The sequence below is a fragment of the Eucyclogobius newberryi genome, unplaced genomic scaffold (assembly GCF_026437365.1).
Source record: "Eucyclogobius newberryi isolate DKJ021-1_F unplaced genomic scaffold, fEucNew1.0.hap1 SCAF_20, whole genome shotgun sequence".
NCBI classification, from domain to species: domain Eukaryota; kingdom Metazoa; phylum Chordata; class Actinopteri; order Gobiiformes; family Gobiidae; genus Eucyclogobius; species Eucyclogobius newberryi.
The window spans coordinates 10,686,731-10,707,792 of record NW_027315835.1 but is presented as its reverse complement, the minus strand read 5'-3'; the positions used below and the strand labels follow the sequence as shown (position 1 = coordinate 10,707,792).

At 39.6% G+C, this 21,062-nt stretch overlaps 1 protein-coding gene across 1 annotated transcript in view; it reads left to right on the top strand.

The window, feature by feature from the left end:
* The first annotated feature begins 9,897 nt into the window (after positions 1–9,897).
* The window catches only part of cox10 (cytochrome c oxidase assembly factor heme A:farnesyltransferase COX10), a 34,877-nt gene continuing 23,712 nt past the window's right edge, over positions 9,898–21,062 (top strand). Inside the window, exons 1-4 of the mRNA XM_072455575.1 lie at positions 9,898–10,012; positions 10,346–10,488; positions 11,177–11,546; positions 12,050–12,174. Coding sequence (XP_072311676.1) covers positions 9,982–10,012; positions 10,346–10,488; positions 11,177–11,546; positions 12,050–12,174 — 669 coding nt within the window. The 5' untranslated portion in view covers positions 9,898–9,981. The remainder of the gene's footprint in view (positions 10,013–10,345; positions 10,489–11,176; positions 11,547–12,049; positions 12,175–21,062) is intronic.

The window sequence follows — 21,062 nt, the reverse complement described above, 5'->3', positions numbered from 1 at the left end:
ATATACATAACAAAAGCCACAGAAATTCCCATTATTCTTGTATTATCCTCTTGACATCTGCAAATAACGTATCCAGTCAAGACTTTGGTTTGAAATGTCGATTTTCTGCCGTGTGACAATCCGTTTTACGTTTGTCCTTATTTCGACCACAGATACCATTATGTTTTACTTCTCTGTGATTACTTCTTGACACATACAATTGGACAAAATCCGTATAAAATGTTAATACGCTATACTAGGAACTTCCAAGTCCTGTAGAAAGAATGTGAAATGCAAAACTACGATCTTTTGTGTGAGTAATGCTTTTGTTTTCGTGAATGTGCTGTGCATTGGGAATATAACGCATAATTGTGTCGTCAAGCTTTCCTGACATGACTTGGTAGAAACAAAATTGGTTCAAATGAAATCTATGGTCCAGAATAATGAACATTTTAACCTTTTATACACACATTTGATTGAACAACACATCTGTTTTGTTGAAGATAATCACTTCAATTTTACGGTGTCCTCACTATAGCGCCACAATCCTTGACATTACATCAGCCAGATCAAATGACGAACGTATGATCTTTCTTAAGACGTCCCTCTGACCCTACAATGACCTTGTCTGGAGCTCGTCTTCCATGTTGTACAAGTGTCACCTTGTCTGATGCGACGTCTAATCGCTTTGCACCCACCCAAGAGCCCCAAAACACAGAGTCAAAACACCTTCTGTTGCCCTTCCTCAGAGCTAATCACATCACGGTCAAGTTCAACTCAAAATACAAATTACACAAACGGCAGGAGCGGTTGTTTTGCAGTTAAATTGGTTTTCTTGAGTGAGCTTATCCGATTTGGACAACAGCTTTCTCAGAGCAGTGTTTTAATTAGGCTGCAATTATAAGTTTGTGCAGATATGGAGAGTACTTTTGCAGTTGGATTGGATTTCGTGACAGCCACAGCTCAGAGGTCGTGGGTAGAGGCAACACCCGTGCTATGCTGCGTTTGAAAAGTGCCGACTGTTTCTGTGTTTTTGGACAAGACACTTCATTAACCTTGCTCATGTTTAAATGGTGTGAGTGATTGGTGGAGGTGGTTGGAGCGTGCCACCATTGATTAAAAGTGAAATGCACGAAATAGCAAAGCGACTTGTACATTCTCCATGGAACTAAGAAGCACCTTGGCAGTATTAATGGTCTGTAAGGGGTCATGTGGCTGTTTCAGAGGTGGCTGACGCTATTTGATCAGTGTTGGTTACTATGGCAACTAAGAGTCCGCCTCAAACATTTTATTTTCATAAGAGTTTCTCACCAAATTGACCCAAGCATCTTTGTAATTGTTTGTTATGTATTTGTTTATTTAAGTTCATATTTACCTGTGTAAGTTGTCACGTGACCACGGGCGTCGCCCCGGAAGTAAAAATACAGAGACCGGGAGAGAGATAGAGAGGGAGAAGCCGTGAAACAGAACGGTAAAAGAAAAGACTGGCTAGAGAGTAGAGAAAGACAAACGTCTGCCAGAAAACCACTTAACTACCACTCGTCATATGTTGGTGAACACGGTAAATATCCTTGTGTTTGTTTATTTTGTACTGTTTGTAATTTATCATAGCTGATGCATTTTTCTGTCTGTCTTTTAGTTTTCACGGTGTAAAGGTGAAAGTGTCAAGGTGCAAAGTTGTGACTGCAATTAAACCTGGCCTGACACAACATCAGTATGGAGCGTGATGTCCTTTTGAGACCGAGTTGAACCCCGGTAGTTACAAAATCTCTTCTTTTTGTGCCTTTTTGTGCCGACCGTCATGAAGCAACGTGTCTGCAAAAACCACATTTCGCCACATTTTCGCCACATGGACCCTCACAGACCTCACGGATGCCGGTATAAACCAAGCTTCATGCATACCCGGATGAATGGGGAGGATTCAGTCTGGCGGGACATTTTCTTTTTCGGCATAAATTTGGCTCTGTGCACAACGGCGCCCGGCTAGCTCAGTTATTGTCACTACACCAGAGGATACTGTAATGTTTACAAAGTCTTTGTGTCTCAAAAGCAATGCTGGTATTTATTTATTACGTTTTTTAAAAGGTAAAATATGCAATAAACATAAAATAAACGTCCTAATTACGTGGGCTTATTTAGAATTGATACATAAAGACAGAGGCTACCTTTATAAGCCCAAAGATATCCTCAAGTGCTTTAACTCTTGAAGTAATGATCGTGTTTACAGTGCGACTCCATCGAGACATTATAGGAGCAATTACATTTTCTTTAATTGCGCACTCAGGCAAATGCAGTAGTTGTTTAACATGAACTTGGAGGAGTATCTTTACCGAACCATTTGCCCCTCCCATAGCCCAACATTCGTTCACCATTGGGAGACCATTCCTCTGCTCCCTCTGCTCCTGCTCTGTGGATGATGCACGGGGGTGAAAGGGCGCGCTCTGTGATTGATGAGCCGTGGCCAATTACAGGCTTAGACAGGGAGGCCCGCGAAGACGCTGAAGACACTAGCGCGGAGGAAAACAGCGGAGGCGGCCATTTTGAGGTCTGAGACAAAGGGTGAGCCTGAGCCAGCAGCTGTGCGACTCAACAGTTACATGGAGGTTTGGGATGCTTCAAGAACTTCAAATACTTTCAGAAAGAAATCGCAGTTTTAAATAGAGGTGGGCTTCTTACAGTAAACTATTATGGGCTTGCAGAAACAGATTAGAGGAATGCAGCTGTCCGACACAGGAACGCATTGCAATGTAAAGAAATTACTCATTATTCAGATTGGGCCAGCAGGTGGTGCTTTAGAATGTAAAGGCCTCTCTCATTGTCTCGTTCGTTCTCTGAATTGTACTTTTCCGTCACTGGTTTGGGGTGTTTACTTGGCTTGGCTGCTCCAGGTAGCTTTCACTTTTATTTTCCTGCAATAATAAAGTTTTCAAGCCACAAATGCTCATGTCATGGTGCCTTGTGGCTCTGTGTTTGGCGTCTAGTAACCCTCAGAGCTGTGGTCCAAATGGCTCGTAGGCGGATATGGGTCCAGCCTATAAATTGTCACCTGTCAAGGTGCAGATCAGTGTCTAACGTGAAGTAGGCTCTGTCGTAACAGTGCATTTATGGTTTTACTTCAGTGAGCTAATTCAATCTTTTAACATTTAGGCTTGACCAGCCCATTAGCGGGCAATATGAGGCCAGAATCTCAGAGGCAAGACCGAGAATCATTTTGCCTTCAGGATATGTGCAATGGTACATGGTCTAGTGGGAAACCTGCAATAGACTTAGGGTTATGTGCAATTGTAATAGAAAGAGAATATATGCAATTGTAATGTGGACTGCAACAAATGTTTTTAATGAAAAGTAATTCCTACCAACTGAAACAACAGGTTTATATCTAGTTAGTTATACTCTGCCTCTTCTTGATTGCACTGTGTCTAACTTTTGGTCCCAGAGCCATCTCTCTGTGTGGCGTTGTTGGAGTTTTATTAATATCAATGTTTATGACCAAAGCTGTTAACGCCATTGACCCCCCTAAAGAAGATAGTATTTCCAATAGGCCAGGAAATCACGGGATATATTTCACAACTCAATCTAATACATATAATACACGTTATCTCACAATACAATAAATTCCTTGAAATGGGGTAATTGATGTAAAACCACTGCAATATTTCATTTCCATCATGCTGCCATTTATAGATTTTCTTGCCTGGAATATAAAATACACACTTTGCTTTTCCCCCTCATAAGCAGCTATATTTATTTTAATATGGACACACCATGCTTGTCCCTGATTGGCTAATCCACCTGTCAATCACCAAGTCAAGTCCAAAAATAGTTAGCTTCTTCCCACTAGCGTTCCTCTGCCCGCAACTATAGACAATGTTTAGCATGTTTCCATTGGGTTTACAGTGCTGTGGCTCCCTGCGGTTCACAAGCTCCGGGCGCCAGTCGGACCCTCGTTAGACCACCACTGACACAACAGGCGGCCCCAGAAAATCAATTACAAACACCCTGCATCTGTGCATCTGTTTTTGCTCGTCGTTATGTGCCGCTGTCTGTCCAGCGCTGTTTTAAGACGCTCAGACTCCACGGCCGGTCGGAACGGTGGTCCCAGAGGGATTAGTGAAGGCCCTAAAGCCGCTGGGACGGCGCTTGTAAATCACAGGAGAAGAGCTGCTGCGATGACAGGTCAGGGCGGGCTTCAGTGAGTGACCGGGCCATTAAATGAAGCGTCTGGGGAGAGGGAGGCTCATTATGGATGGTTAGTGCTTTACCCCAACTGTGCGAGATGTGTAAAGAGAAAGTGAACAATGAATGGGTAATCTTGGTTTAAATAATAAATACACTTTTGACCTTTTTTACCTAAATTATTGTATTTTGGAATTTGTCTACTGTAAAAATAAAAATAAAGTAAAATGTCAATGTTCTAGTAACCATAATTTAAGGAATTTGAATACTTTTTATACAAAATACAAATAGAATTCTAACCTTAAACTTAACCACTACTTGCCTAACCATAATCTAAACACAAACTGTGACTTATTCACACCCATATCTGACCTAAACACTTTATTTATAGTGCGGTGCAATTGCAATAGTATAAGAAATTGTCTACAACGCAAAACTGACAACAATACATGCAAATAATATGAAGATTGGGTTTATAAAGGTAAAAATCGCCGTCCAGTTTTACAGTTCATGAAGTCAAACTCTTCTTTATCTGCAATACATATAAGATAAGATAAACCTTTATTTGTGCACGCAATGGGGAAATTCCATTGTTGCAGCACAAGTAGGTAATAACGTAAAAGAACAGATAACTTAAAAAAAAACACTTAATAAAAAACCTCTTATAAAAAACCTCTTATATTCTTAATAAAACGTAAAAATGATAATAATAGTAACAAAAGTAACACTCTTATTTACAACAGTCGGAGAATATTGCACCAATATGATTGACGTCAGAGTATTGCACATGAATATAACAGTATTGCGTATGAATATGACAGTATTGCACACCCACATTTAGGCCAAAACGTTAAATTGCTACTGTTTTTATCAAATAATTTTACATCAACTTGTTGGGTGAACATATACAGTACCTTTTGAAACGTATAGGCCATAACAGGAAAGCTGAAATCCACGAATAGACTTAATATAATAAACTTATCCAGCCTGCAGTTCTCCATATGTGGGCTTTTCACATTAGCGTTCATTACTGACCTGTCAGCTCGGTGCTTACACAAACCTGGGGCCCGCGCTACCTTTCCAATCGATCCAGCATGTCACCTCCGCACCACAGCTCGCAGAGGCGCAGCGGGCGAAAATACAAACCAGCTTTAAGTTTCTGCCGCTTTGAAATCACTAATGAGACAAAGCTCACAGCGGAGCAGACAGCCGCAGATCCAAACACCGCTCGCAGGCATCAATCTTCATGACAGCTCCTTCCTCCTGCAGGGTAAAGCTCCGAGATTCAAGTGCGGCCGTTTGTTTCAGGAAAATTAGACACTTTTCCGAGAATATTACCGAAGTATTAGCAAGATTAGTTTGACATTTCAGTTTGTATTAATGACATTGTCAATCTTACTTTAGATCATGTAAAGTCTTGTACAGTTTTCTTTGTCTTGTAGTGGGTAATACACAATATTTTGCGATATATACACAGTTGTATGGATTATTTCAGCAAAACCCAGTCAGTCATCAATGTCACATCAATCTCTGTCGTATAGATTCTTTTGCATTGTCCCAGTAATGGTCCTTACAGACACAATGGTCGTGAATAACAATCGTGCTCAATACAGTGGAGTAAGGAGCAAAAATCAGCTTTACTTTACTCGTTATGTATGCTAGTACTGGTAGTTTTTATGAGGCCCGAGCCGAAGTACGAGAGTCGACCCAGAGTGATAAACAAGGAAGAATATGAGCGTTAGTGATATCAAAAATTAGAAATCAGTGAGTTCTAATTTTGAGTGAAGACCCGTGAAAAAAAACTGAAAGAAAAAATCTAATAATATGAAAAAAAATCTAATAATAAGAAAAAAAAATCTAATAATATGAAAAAAATCTAATAATATGAAAAAAAATCTAATAATATGAAAAAATATATATATTATGGCCCCGCCCTTAAGAAGAAGTCGGCCATATTGGATCAAACACGGCACTGACAAAAGTGCACCTCGTTGTACTTTTGTCATTTCCTCCTATAATTTCCCTCGAAAACAAATTTGGCCAAAAAACACAAAACCCATGAGCAATGAAATGTTATCAGTTTGAAGCTGATACACCATCAGGTTTGGTCCTAGTAGATAAAAAAAAAATGCAAAATGACTCGTTAACACCACCTCAAATTTCAAAATACATTACGGCAATGACGGGCCTTTTTCATTGTAGAAAATTGGTACAAACAAACCTCATGTCAGTAAAAAAACAGTTCTAAAGCTTTACATCTGCCCGACAAAATCATGGATGTGAATACTACCACTGTACTAATGGTAGTATTCACAAACTGTACACACTGTTGATTTAAATACCTACTTTCTCCTTTTGCGGTTTGTAAATCTCCCACTTTTAAGTTCCTAATCAATCAACGACACCCTCTTATACGTCTTGTACTGTACTCAAACGCTATTTACCCTCTCATGTAAGTACACTTCTGATTGACCCCATCCTCTAATCCATCTATTGATCTCTGGGATTAGTGGATACGTGGCTAAAACCTGGAGTCAGGAAGCCTCCCTTGTTAAGCTAATTGCTCTATTGAAGTGCACTGAAAAACCTTGACATCTTTTTAATGGCTCCTGTCCATAGGGTTGACTTGAACACACAAGCTGAAGAGCAGATGGAGAGAGCCAGTGTTACAATAGCAGGAGGACTCCATGGGGTCTTTCATGGAGGGACTTTACAGTTGTTCTAACACTGGTGGTGGTCCAGGGCAGGCTTTTTATTTGACCACACGCCTTTCACTGAGTCTTGAAAAAAAAGCAAAATGGCCGTAAACATCCTCCCAAGAGAGAAACAAAGACAGAGAAAGCTTGCATTGTCCGAGGGCGATGACATATGGTTGGTCACGGCCTGCTGGGTTATACACTTTTACAGGAAGCACCCCGTATCATAGAGGATTATAAAGAAACTTCCTCCTTTCGCTTTTGGTGTTTGGGTTGGCTTCATAATTCACATTTTGCTGTTTTCCTAGAACTTATACACGTGTGTTTTATATTTGCAGACCATCAAATGACCGCCATGAACCATCTTTAGCTTCAACACGACCATTTTGTCCATTTCTTGGTACTTTTACAGGCAGAATATGGCGCCCAGTTTAAAGCAGGGGTGTCCAAACATTTTTGAGATTGAAATATAGACTAGGGAACGTCTGTGTAAAGTATTTTTACATGAAACTAAATTTAAACTTACTGAATTTTTAAAGAAATGGCAATCTTGGGCAATTATGCAAGAAGCCTGGGGGCAGTGGTTTGAAGCTGTAGATGCAACATGTGCTCCGAAGAGTTCACATGCTGCAATGCGCTCGACTTACATGATAATGGATGGGATCAGATGTTTCAAGAGAATACCTCATATCAAACTGTAATAAGCCCTTTTGTGTGTTTTTTTCAAACTCTTTTTAGCTGAATGAACCCAAATCGAGGAGCTCAATCTGCTTTCTGATAATACGGTGGAGACTCCAAACCTAAAATGTAAACGGAACCAATTTTCACATCATGTAAAATTGCTTTTGCGGTGAATAAATCAGGATTTTTGCTAAATTTGTATGGGTAAAATGAACAGGTTTGTATGATTTAAACACATCAACGTCACATTATAGGACTTCGATAGATAGTTTATGAAAAATCCAACACAAACTACCCTTTATGTCTTATAGCAATGTCGTAGGTGGCCACAAACCATGAGCGTATTCCTATTCTATCCAAAAATTTAAAAATGGAAAGGGTTTTTACATTATTTTTTACTGCAGCTCCATGCATGTATAAGTATCCTGCTGTATACATGTCTTCAATAAAGTCTGAAGTTCTGACGGAAAGGTGAGCCAGCGAACGTACCATTTTGGTCACGGGATTGCCTTATACGACCGCGCACTTCCTCGATGGCAGGGTAATGCAATCGGGGGAACAGTGGAATGGTTAGCTCACATCATAAAGCTTACTGTATGCCGGAGCTAACTGGCAGGAGGTTGACCGGGTCAGAGCGGATTGAAACGGAGAAGAGCTAAGCACATAACCGTTATCTGTGGCAATAAAAATACTGCGATGGGGGGTAGCCTTGTGTGCCTTGTTTATCACTGTGTCTAGATGGTGTCTCGAGATTGTACTGTGTGTCTTTTACCAAGGAGGTCCCTGAAAGAAAGGTCAGTTCACTGCAGGTACAGAAGTATATTTACCTTGGTCATATTATTTAATCAGGCAGTGCATGTAGATTAATGTGAAATCGTGTTTGCATTCATTCAGATATGGATAAAAATAGTGCCTTGTTTCTAGAAGATCGTTATTTCTGATTGGGGCAATAAATTAAAATGTATTGTTTAACAGATAAAAACATAAAAGAGGGTTTAGCCTACATAGTTTGTATAGTTTGAATGAGGTGAGGCTGCATTTTGTCATTTCGGGATAGGAAAATCATTAAACATAAAACCATTATTATTAGTATTAATGAGAGGTTTTGTCTATAGGAGTTTTTGTTTATAAGAGTTTTGTTTATAAGAGTTCTTCTATTAAGACTGTTTTTTAAACTTCCTATAAGTTATCTGTCCTTTTCCTCTGTATCTACCTGCGTTGCAACAATAAAATTTCCCCATGTGTGGACAATAAACGAATATCTTATCTTATCTTATTCAAGTTGGTGCTGAATATCATGTGCTTACACTTGTTGTTTATTGATCCAATGTGTAATTTTTTGGACACAGTAGCTCACACATTACATAATAGGCCTAAAAAAGAGCGTTCAGGATCAGCAAGACCTTTTGCACCCCTGTCGACCCGGGCCCGCTGGTCAGTAGTTCAACTCACAACAAGTTTAAGCTAGCCACTACCCTGTCCAGATAATTGACTGGATCATTGCTTTAACCTGACTTGCTCTGACCTTTGATTGGTCTGATTTCTGTAATGATCTACATACTATAATTATAAGCTTTATTTATTTATTCATTTATTTATTTACCAGGCAATGGTTTGATCCTTTTTCAATTAGGATTTTTTTTTTACATTTTTGTTTTTCTTCCTACCTTTTTCTGTGGCTCAAATACCTTACCTTTGATGCACATGATTATCTTCATTAAATTGTCTTAAGTTGACTATTTTGTCGCGTTTCAATGAGTGCGTACGCCCAACACAATTTCAACTGTTTTGAAGTTGTTGTTTATCTTTACAGCAGACTTTTAGATAGGATGTCACGGTATCATATTCTAGCGCTTTGATTATTGTGAGAAAAAAACATTACAATTTAACGATTATTCGAGACAGTGACCAAACAAATTTCAATTTTATTTCATTCCTGTGATCTGACATGTTACTGTTCCTCAAGTTTGTGACCGGCTTTATGAAATATGCATGAAAAATAAAGTAAGTGTGACAAAAACAGCCAGATAAAAAAAAGTTCTATACATTTGGGTCTGTTTTTGGACAATTAATTTAACTTCTAAAATTGTCACGATTATTATTTTTTGGTTTTCACGATTATATTGTGACCTGAATAATTAACCGAATAATCGTGACATTCCCACTCCATTGCAGCTGTCGATCATCCAAACGAGGCGCAGCTAAACATGAACGCACTTACTAACTTCTCCATGCAGACAAACAAGTCCCTATAATAATATCGTAAAAGGTAATATAATAGATCCATGCACTGCACCTTTAATTTCTATGGCAACGGCTCTGGGCGGTCGCGGAACTGAAGACGTCTACATTTCCACCCGGAAGTAGTTGTGGTTGCACAAGGAGGTCAAAATGGCAGCGAGCTAAACGTGAGGGGTCGGAACCGGTGTTGTAAATCTGCCTCTACATCATGTTTAAATCGCCATGTTGTCGCTTGTCAGGTAATCTGTTTGAACACGCGATACCATTACCACAAATACGCCACGTTTGCTGAACACAATCACACGCGTTCGTTTAATACCTCTGGAAATGCTAACGCCAATGCTAGTTAGCTTAGCATAGACTGGCTGCGGTTTTCTAACAGGGAAGCATTGACCTTAAACGGGAGTTACCTAGTTTGCATTAAACGTATAAAACAACATATGCATTTGAATGACCCAGTTTAAACTACACATTAAGATGGTAAATTACTGTTGACATGACTGTTATATTTTGTTTTTATTGGTTGTCAAGACAGATAGTTAAGTGTCAATGCTTATGTTGTTTTGCTGCAGGATTGGTTGGCGCTAGCTTGAAGCAGAATCTACTCCAACATGTATCTCAGTGCAACCACAGCACCCGGACTATCATAAAACTTTACAGAAGAGACCCTTCGGACTGGCTCACGTACCAGCATCTCAACTTCCTCAAACGACAGGTAACAACTGTGTCCTGATCTGCCCTCTGTGGCCCTGCTGCTGTGGCCCTGCTGCTGCTGCTGCGCTGCTGCTGCTGCTCAGCGGGAGCTTGTCATCTGACTTTTGTCTCATATAAAACTAAAGCACAGGAGTTTGGGTGATAAAATGTAGAGTTTAATCTTGTGGAAAAGTTAATTTGATCATTCTGGATAAATTGACTCGATATTTATAACAGTCTTTGTGTAACCTATGTTATTTTGCTCAAGAGGAAATACATGATATTACTATAAAAGTTGCACTAAACAAAATTAGGGGTGGGCGGTATTGACAAATTATTCTTTTTTTTTTCATCATCTTGATTACAAAATTCATTAAAAACATTTACTATGTCAAATCAGGAATGTACCAAAATGTGCCTGTAAATGTCTTGGTTGATGTTCATGTTACACATTAGATAAATGGACTATAAAATAATCACTAAAAGCAGGGATACATTTTATAGCCATGTTTTTGGAGATTATACTTGACGTTTTATGTAATTTTGTAATAGTTATACACAGTACACTCAATATTACATTTTTCTATATTTAAATTCTCCAATACAACAACTGCTATATTAGAATTGTTTTCATGTACCCACCTCTACACATAATACAACAATCTAATTATTTAAAGACTTATTGAGACTTTCTTTTTGTTTCATGTCAGTATGTTACAAAGAACAGAAGTGGACTGCACCAACGTGCTGCCCCTAAACAGCAGCCAGCGGTGACCCTCGTGGAAGAAGCAGAGGATGCAGTGGAGCGACAGGTGCAGAGGATACCCACGATCGGCCCGGACCAGGAGGAGCTGTCCGCCGCAGCAAAGCCTCAAATCTCCACCGTTGATGCGGCGACCAGAGAGGTAGTCGCACCAGAGACATCGAGTGAAGCAGGGAAGTTGAAGGAGGCGCCACACGTCCAGGAAGAGACCGAGCTGTCGAAGGTGGCACGCCTCGACCGACAGTGGAAAGAAGTGAAAGTGGAACTGAGTGACCTGCCTGATGTGTATGCCAAACTGGCCAAAATTAAACTCACAGGTAAACTGCTAAACATTATACAAACATGCATGGATACAAACATGCTACAATTTTTTTTTTTTTTTTTAATTTTTTTTTAAACACAGTACATAAGATATGTGCATCTTTTATTTATTTAAATACTAGACAATCAAAGCTAACTAAACTCAATCTTTATATGCATCAGATTGCCATTGTTTTAATATCGTTGTCCGTCTGTGAGAGTCGGATCTCTCCTTCACTGGAACTCCTCCAGGTTTCTACGCTTTTTTCCCCAAAGAGGTTTTTTTGTAGTTTTTCCTGGCCGAGAAGGAGAGTCTAAGAACAGAGGACCCTGGGACATCGTCCCTCGCCACCACAGACATTGTCTGACTCCCTCGCCACCACAGACATTGTTGATTCATTTCTCCCTGTGGCCCTCAGAGGCAACTGTTGTTGTGATTTTGGGCCTTACAAAAATAAATTGATTTGATTTGAATATACAAAATGTTTTCCTTTTATTTGCATTCCTTATTTCTGATCAGCCTTGGTGGTTATGACTGCTGCTGCGGGATATGCAATGGCGCCAGTGCCCTTTGACCCTCTCATCTTCTTCGTCGCAACTCTGGGAACGGGCCTTGCCTCTTGTACTGCCAACTCCATAAATCAGGTCAGTTAAGGATTTCTACCATTAAGTTTTGTATCCACGGCAAATTCACCTGTTATCATTAATGAAATAACTGAGTAACCAGCTGCAACATAAAACTGATTCTTATTTTGCCAACAATGGAACACAACATTGCTTGTTTGTATGAAGTCATTTTTGAAACGACAATTTGACAATAATTCCTTAAGTTGCACAAAGGACCGTCCCATTTTTAACGTCTTGGACATACTTTTCAGCCTACGTATTTCAAACATGCATTTAACAACTGTAAAACGATTAAATTCTATCATTATATCCTGTGAACGTTTCTTTTTGGCGACTATAAACACAGGAGAGACGAGATGGTCGCACGCTTGAGATGCCTGGCATAAGTGGCTCCTCTCTATAGTTTAGTTTTGACGTTGCACAAAGGAATTCGCTCCGTGACATATGAATATTAGCGTAATGGCTGACCTCCCTTTCAGCCCCAAAGTGAACTCTGCGTCGTTGCGTCTGTGGCCTGTAATTACACTGCAGGTTCTTCCCCTGAGGCCACCCACCCTCTTTTTTTTTAGGCCTAGTTTACCTAACTCGGACACGCTCCAAACATCCTGTTCTCTTTTGATGTTGTGACCTCATCGAACAAATAAAACTACAAGTAAAGATAGACAATGATGTATATGTCAATTTACTTTTAATATCCAGAGTCTTTCTCCCCATAAAACTGATTTACCCAACTTTTTATTGAAACATTTCATTTTCCCCCATGAACTGTTTTGTAAAATAAGAATTTCAGACCACTAAACGTTGTCTTCATCTAATTAGATACAAGAAAGCCTCGTGTGTGTCACTATAGAGACTCTTTGAGATGAGAGCTGATCGGATGTCCTTTGGTGGTCCACCCTGTTTCACTTTACCGTATGAAAGAGTTGTTCTATGCTAGTGGCCAACAAAATCATGGATTGCAAAAAAGCAAAATGTTGGAACAAGTAAACAGAAAATCTTTCCTCTTTTATGGTTTGAAAATCTGGTTCTCAGGGTTTCATTCTTCTGGATATAATTCCTTTTCATCTCGATAGATAAACAGATACACTTTATTAATGGTTTTCAGGAAATTATTTAGTTGCAGCAGCTCATTTGTACAAACGGCAAAAGAACATCTAAAACGCAACAAAAACCTAATCGCACGCACATGTATTTTGTTGTTGTTTATTTGGTGCAAACTGTGGTGTTGTGAACCGGCATTTGAGAATCGTTCTTTCATATGTTCAAGAAATATATTTCACATAAGTTAACGTTTACTGATTGTACGTGCAAGAAGGCCTTATTGCGTGCTAAAACAAATAAGATGTAAAAATGGTAAAACTGATGTAAATAAGAGTGTTTACTTTACCATTATTAGTAGTATTATTTGTCTTATGCCAGCTATTTTTATCTATTTTATCTTCCCTCCATTCCCTATTAAGAGTGTTTTTTAAACTTCCTATAAGTTATCTGTCCTTTCCCCCTGTATCTACTGCGTTGTAACACCAAAATTTCCCCATGTGTGGACATTAAAGGCATATCTTATCTTATCTTAAAAAAACAAACCCAAAAAGTTGTAAAGGAGCACTATGTAACTTTTCTGGCAGAAGGTTCACTTCCTGCTTTCTCCTCGGAAATGATTGCTTTGAATGTTCCTCAGTCCGGCTCAGTGTTTTTATAGTTTATTGCATTCTCACTGTGAGCAGGGCCATCTCTCCACAGATTTGACTCGTAACTTAGCCCGATGGAGTCCCCTGCTTGTCTTTTATGGAGATACAAACGCTAAATGCCCAACTCTCCACAACTCCACAAAAGCTTGCCCTCTCTTGTTTGCCTTTGACACCTCCGCTTCAGACAAACACGCACGACTCTGTTTACCTCGTCATCCTCGGGCGGTCAGTCAGTGCGTCTCTTGTGCCGTAATTGGGCCGATTGTGGTGCGTCTCGAGCCGGTGCCCTCCTCCTTTCGCCCGAGCAGGTGTGTAAATAGCTCTCAGGTATTTTAAAAATGTCCGTCCAGGACCCGGCCTCCGTGTCAATTACTGCGTTGACTGATGCGGGAGGCCGTTGTCCCGTCTGCGGCGCGGGTGTCCCTCTTTGTGTGGGCCGGGCCCGGCACTCGACCTGTCAGTCTTCATTGTGGGCCGCGATTTAGCCCCAAGTCCGAGACGAGGAAGCGCTTTTGGTATTTAGTGCAAAAATCCTCATGGCCCCGGGCTCTTTCTTTTCAGTCATTTGCGTCCAGGTTCACTGTGAATGTGCTGCAGCGAATGGGCCAAGTTCAGAGCGAAATACTCGAGGCGACCCATTGTTGAAGAGGCTTATACTTGTTCTCTCCCCTTTTAAATGCATTTTAAATCATTAGGACACTGTGTATGGTCCTATTGGATTGTAAAGCAGACATCCATGAATCTATGATGAACTGATTAGTAGTTTGTGGTAGGGTCGGATAAACTTATTTTCTCCCCCCGATACAAGTACTTTATACCTGTTTTTTGGTACCTGAACAGTACTTTTTACCTGTACCAATCATTATCTAGATGGAAGGAAAGACTCATTTGGGATGGGACAAGATATTGTGCCATGTTGTGAGATAAAATTTCTGCAAAATTGTGTGAACATGTGAGAAATTACATTTATTTTGCCCCATGGCTTGGACAAAAAAAAAGACTTGCTGTTGTGGCTGATAACTGTTAACTGCAATTATTAACTCCACTGCGAAGCCCACTATGTGAAGTTAAGTTTTCCCATCTCCGCATTTAAAGAAATTGGTGTTCACTACATCATAATGACTTTTATAGCAGTTTTTTGATGATCTTATAAAGCTACTGCCACTTCTTTAGCTTAAATGTGCCAAAATAAAACAGTTATAGCTGAGAAGTTTCCCCAATGATGTATTGTTCATCCATTTGTGTATCTATACTAGAACCAAAAAAATAGAAAAGTGAAATTACATTTGGTGACACTTTTGTGGTCTCCTTTCCATTTGTCTTTTCTAAAACATAGCAGTGTTTAGTTTACGTTTCAGTCGGTACAACATTTATCTTTCTGGGTTGTAATGAGTAAAGCCATACGAGCAGTACAGCAGTCGTTATTGTGCTTTGTTCCGTGCGGATTTACTCGTCTGCGTGTAATTACAGCCCCAGCCGCTCCGGGGACCTTATGCGTGCGCGGCAACCGTCCCGTCGCCGCGCCGTTTTGACATGCTTAAGATTCTCCCGCCGACACGCCCTCCTCACCTGCACGCCAGGTCTTTATCTGCATCTTTATGTTTCCTATTTATCTTCCAAAACCCTCCGAAACCCCGCCGCAACGAACGCATCTCGTCCTCCTCTGATGCGCTGCCAACATTGTGTTTGTTTTGCGTCGACAAATTACAGTCATTATCGTTGCGGTTAATTGTGATCAAAGCCGGATGACTTTTAAAGAATACTTGACATTAAAGAAAAGGGAATAATGGAGAAGCTAACGTCCTCGGTTGAACTAGCTTTTTTGTTTTGGTCTTCTTCTCTAATCCCTTAATGTTAACGTCCAAGAGCAAAGGAATGCCGTGCTTCTGTGCTTCACAATTTGGATGTCAGTCAGATTTCTTTTCGGGGCAGAGTTGTCACGAGCCACGGCTGCTTTTTGTCCCGTCGGGAAGTACCTCAGGGCCCAACAGAAGAAGAAAAGAAAAAGTCGCGGTTTGCTTTTTAAAGTTGAGTGTACTTGCGTAGAGGAGTAAGTTAGTCGCGTAACGGCGGCGCGTCCCCGGCTCTCGTGTCTCGCGTCGTGTCTGTCTCTGAACACTGAAGGAGGCGATAAATGAAGCTGATTATAGACTTATGGACCAATTTTCTGTCTCTTGTTCGCGTATTAACCCTTGAGATTTGATTTCATACTCAATTCTTTGGTGAATCGAAACAAAAAGACTGGCTTCTGAACATCACAACGCCCACTTTTAGAAATCAGGTGTTTATAATCGAAGGCTTTGCAAAATGGATAATGAGTAAGCTTCTTTTTACAGTAATAATTGTAATGTTTATACCGCCCAAATCTCCCTAATCATTTCAGTTGTATCAGTCCGTTTGGTGTACTTAAAGTGATTACTGTATTTTCCGCACTAAAAGGCTCACTTAATAGCCTTTAATTTTCTCAAAAAATGACAGTACGCCTTATAATCCAGTGCGATTCATATGAGTGCGATGACCCTCATTTACAAGGGCAGTGGACTGGCAAATCTAGAGTTTCTTTATAACATCTCTCAGTCCGTTTTGTGTTTGACAACGCAACGGACAAGTTCACCAACACCAAAGAGTTTCAGTTCTTTTTCCTCTGACATAACATTGAGTTCCCCTTTTGTAGTTTTTCCCGTAACCTTTTTGTGAAGTTAAGGAGGTCCCACTCTTTTAATTAAATTGAACTCGGGGTCGTGGATACTGCATTCCCTTCATTACAGTTCATTAGACGATCCCGATGGCGCTATTCCTGACTTAATATTAGATTTAAAAGCCCATTTGTCTTTAGAACTCCCCGGCCCCGCACAGGTGCCTCAGCCAGTCCACCTCTCGCTAATTGGATAATAGCTTCAGTCGGGAGTTAAAGCGGAGCCACTCGAGACCTCCGAGAAGCCCGGGGGGGTCCCCAGCCGTCAAAATAAAACGTAAGCGTGTCTTATTGAAGTCACTTGTCGAGAGCGAGTGTTTGTTTTTTCGATGTTGTTTTTTTGAGGCATTCCTGGGCGTGTCGCTGTCAGTCAGATTTCCTTTGTGTCCAGCAGTGAGGTGTTGTGAAGCCCCCCGCGCTTTCTCCCACCCCTGTGAGCTGCTCCTGTCCTGTGTAGATGTGCATTATTTATTATTGCGTCAGGATTCAAGAATTTAAGGTTAATTGTATTTGTATCATATTGAAATTGCATTTTTTTTGTTTTTAAATTTGACACAATTCATCTTCTAGGGGATGGATTATGGGGTGAGCAATAATGGCAATAAATAATCATTTTTGTCTTAATTTGGTTTATCTTGATGCTATTCAGACGATAACATTACAGTTTATCAGAAATGTGCAAAAACGTGCCCGTAAATGTCGTTATTAAAGTGTAAAGTATCATATTTAACATTATAGGACCGTGAATTAATCCAGAAACAGCAGAAATATCACATTATACTGTTTGTTTTAAATATTACATTGCAGTTTTGTCATATTTTCATTCTTTTACAGCTGATTTTGAAGCCTTTTTTAAAATAATGTTTTTACTATTAGACAAAATGTTTTTTCAAATGATTAATTTTTTTTTACATGTCTCCAAAACAACATTTTGACATCTTCCACCTCTATTGCCAACAAAAATAAAAAAACGAGTATGAAACATTACGCAAAGATATACAGTAGGTCACTTCAGAATGTCGGTGTTAAACAATGTAAAAACTGGTTGAAATTCTTCAGCTAATGCTCATAGTGAGAGGTGGGGGATATTTACAAAGAAATTAGATATTTTCTTGAGTATCCTGATAACTATATTCAAACGATACAATGTCAATCTAACAGAAAAGTGTCTGTAAATGAGTTGAGGTTTTTCAGTGTGAAATGTCTCTAAAGTTGATCACAAAAGTCCAATAATATCACCATGTACTATTTATTTGAACCTTTAATACATAAAAATATATATAGATTTTTTTTATCGGGTGTTTTAAAAAAATATTTTTTTTAATTTTTTTAGCATTTTTTACTATAGATGTTACACTTTATTTTCAAATTGTGTATATTACCAAATCAACATTCACAATAGTATCTACATTTCAACATCTTGTCTACCTCTAATCACAATTTTTATCTTTGTCCTTCAAATCTTAACGCTTTATACGTTGCAAATCTAGGTTAAGTTCAATTATATAATGACAAGATGTTTATTTCAAACTCGCCCATCGTCCTGAGTGTTCAGCACGTTTGCATTATTAACATTATACAATCATAACTCGTGGCTGCAGCTCCTCGTCCACGTGAGCCTCGTCATTAGCTCCTCTGCTCAGACCCGGTTTAAAAATATACTCCTTTTGTAGGCAGCGTTTTCTTGTATACTGTATTCTTAGGCCGCCATCATTAGAATATGTCCAAGTGATGTTTTATTTTTAGTCCCGCTTCCTTCATCTTTATGTCAGACAGATAATTTGCTGTGACATTTGCTCTTCTTTAAATACCGTTTGAATAAATATTTGTCAATCACCCCGAGCACTATTCTAGAAATGTCCTTTAAGTCAACACTAAATACAAAATATGTGTTTGGGAACATGCTTGACACGGGAGACATTGATGATATTATTCCTTATTAAAATAAATCTGTCTGAGCCACTAATAGACTGGGATTTCTTTATGTTTTCACTCGATATCACAGTACATTATTATTTTTAAATTTAAACTTTTTTAAACAAACTTCTTACACGTAGTTCTGCTAAAACTTTCCAGGAATGTTCCACTTTAAGCAGATTGTTACTGTATCGCTGGGCCAGACTCTGCTTTCTCCTGTGGCTGTGTTACTATTTAACATAATGTGGCTGATTGTAACAAAGCAACTGGCAGTAAAACCTGTCAAATCACAATTCAACTGGTTCGCTGCGACTTATAAAATGTTAGTGTTGCGATTACTGTGAGAAAAACATTACAATTTAATGATTATTGAGACCAAACAGTGACTTCTTCAATTTCTTTCATTGGCGTGATCTAACGTGTTACTGTTCCTCAAGTTTGTGACCTGCTCCACAAAACTGAACTTTCTGAAAGACAAAATAAAGTGAAATGTGACAAAACTGCCTGATAAAAAAGCTCTTTCAATTTTTGTATAGTGAACAAAAAATACTACTACTTCATCTAAAACTGTCACAATTATTATTCTTTGGTTCTTACGATTATATTGTGACCTGAATAATCACGATTTTAGATGAACAATTAATCTTGACGTGTCATTCCCCTCGTCTAAGCACTTTACATTTAGGTTTACATTTTTTTGCATATTGGAAATGATGATATGAAGGAATGACATCTTTCTAAAATGCCAGACAAATATTTTAAAACGATATTGTTACCCGAATAATCACAATTATCTCCAAACATCTCCTGATTATTCTTATAACATCCAGAACAAAATCTACTTCATCTTTTACGTCATATTACATTACTTTCTTTTTTATTTGAAAGCCTCCATGTTTGTTTTCTCACGAACGTGCGTTTCTGATTGGTTGGGCCGCCTGCCAATCACTCATCAGAACTCGAGGTAAACGCGCGGCGCCAGTTTCTGTCAGGGCTCCGTTCCTCAAGGTTACCTCAGCAGGACGGTCCCGGGCGCACTTCGGGGGCCTCTCCGGAGCATCATCATCAGTCGTAACCGAAGCCCGGGGCCGCTCAGCCTTGACCTCTGCTCGGAGATGATGAAACGCTTCCACGCTCGGAGGCTCTGACAGAAGATACGCTTTCAAACAACACTTTAAAATACTTTCAACACGAGGACACAACTGCCACAACCTTTTCATCACGCGTTCTCTCTCCACCACGTGCATTTTGAGGCATTGCCAAAAAAATACAGAAAAATATGAATACTTTGGGGATGATGCAAGAAAACTAAATAAGACAGTCAATTTGACATTAAAACCAATCAATTACCGTATTTTCTGCACTATAAGACTGGATTATAAAGCGCACTGTCAATGAATGGTCTATTTTCGATCATTTTTCATATATAAGGTGCACACTGGATTATAAGGCGCACTGTTGTTGTTTTTGAGAAAATTAAAGTGCCTCTTATAGTGTGGAAAATACGGTAATTGTATTTAGAGCTTGAATTGTTAACTCATTTTCCTTTTGTAACTTTTCCTAGCCCTGCCCCGATATTTTAAGATGCAGTGGTTGAGCTGAGTACTGTATATACGTATAAAAGGTACTGAAAAAGTTACGGTACATTAAAGAAGAAACCAATTATTATATATTTTATGCCCGGTCCTGGACGTTTACTATTAGTTTTGCCACACACATTATTATAACAAAGGTATAGTACCGTATTTTCCAGACTATAAGTTGCACCTTTTTTTATAGTTTTGGCCGGGGTGCTACTTATACTTATATTTATACTTACACTTATATTTATACTCCGGAGCGACTTATATGTGATATTATTTGTTATTTTCACACTTGCAACCGCATTTCATACTCCAGTGCAACTTGTATATGTTTATCTTTCTTCTCTATTATGCATTTTTTTAAGCTTATAGTCCGGAAACTACGGTATTTCATTTGATGACTTCTCTCCGTTTTATCACACCAAATGCTTCCAGTGTTTGCGTCCCAGATCACAAGACAAACGTTGTCTCGGTGTCATCGCTTCGCCGCATTAGTTCCAGTAGCTGCGTAATCGACTTTGTCTCCGGCTCATGTTGTGGGCCGAGAGGTCAATCGCATCAGAAGATTAGTCCGGCGCTGTCATTACTTCATCTTCAGAGCCGGAGTTTAGCTAAAACAAAACGTCAGGGGCGATCTTTGACATCGACGGCTCACGTTTTTGTTTTCGAGCCGTCCCGTAAAGATGCAAATCCCTTTTAATTGCCTCGAACAGAGAAGCGCGATGGGCATCTCTCCTCCTGCGCCGGATTAAAATGAATATTTAACCAGACCGCGCCGTTTTAACAATTAATTTCTTTCAGTCTTTTTGTTTCTGTTTCACTTTGAACAAACGGCCGTGTTCCTCCCTCACAACAGAGACAGATGTTTGAAGCGATAAAGGCCACAGACCGAAGCCACCTCTCAGACGCCCCGCGGACAGAAGCCAAAGGCGGACTGTTGGCAGACACCGCTCGTCCCAAACATGCATTTTTCACCGTTTTGTCTGCTGGATAAATATGCAGCGTTCCTGTTTTTTTCCGATT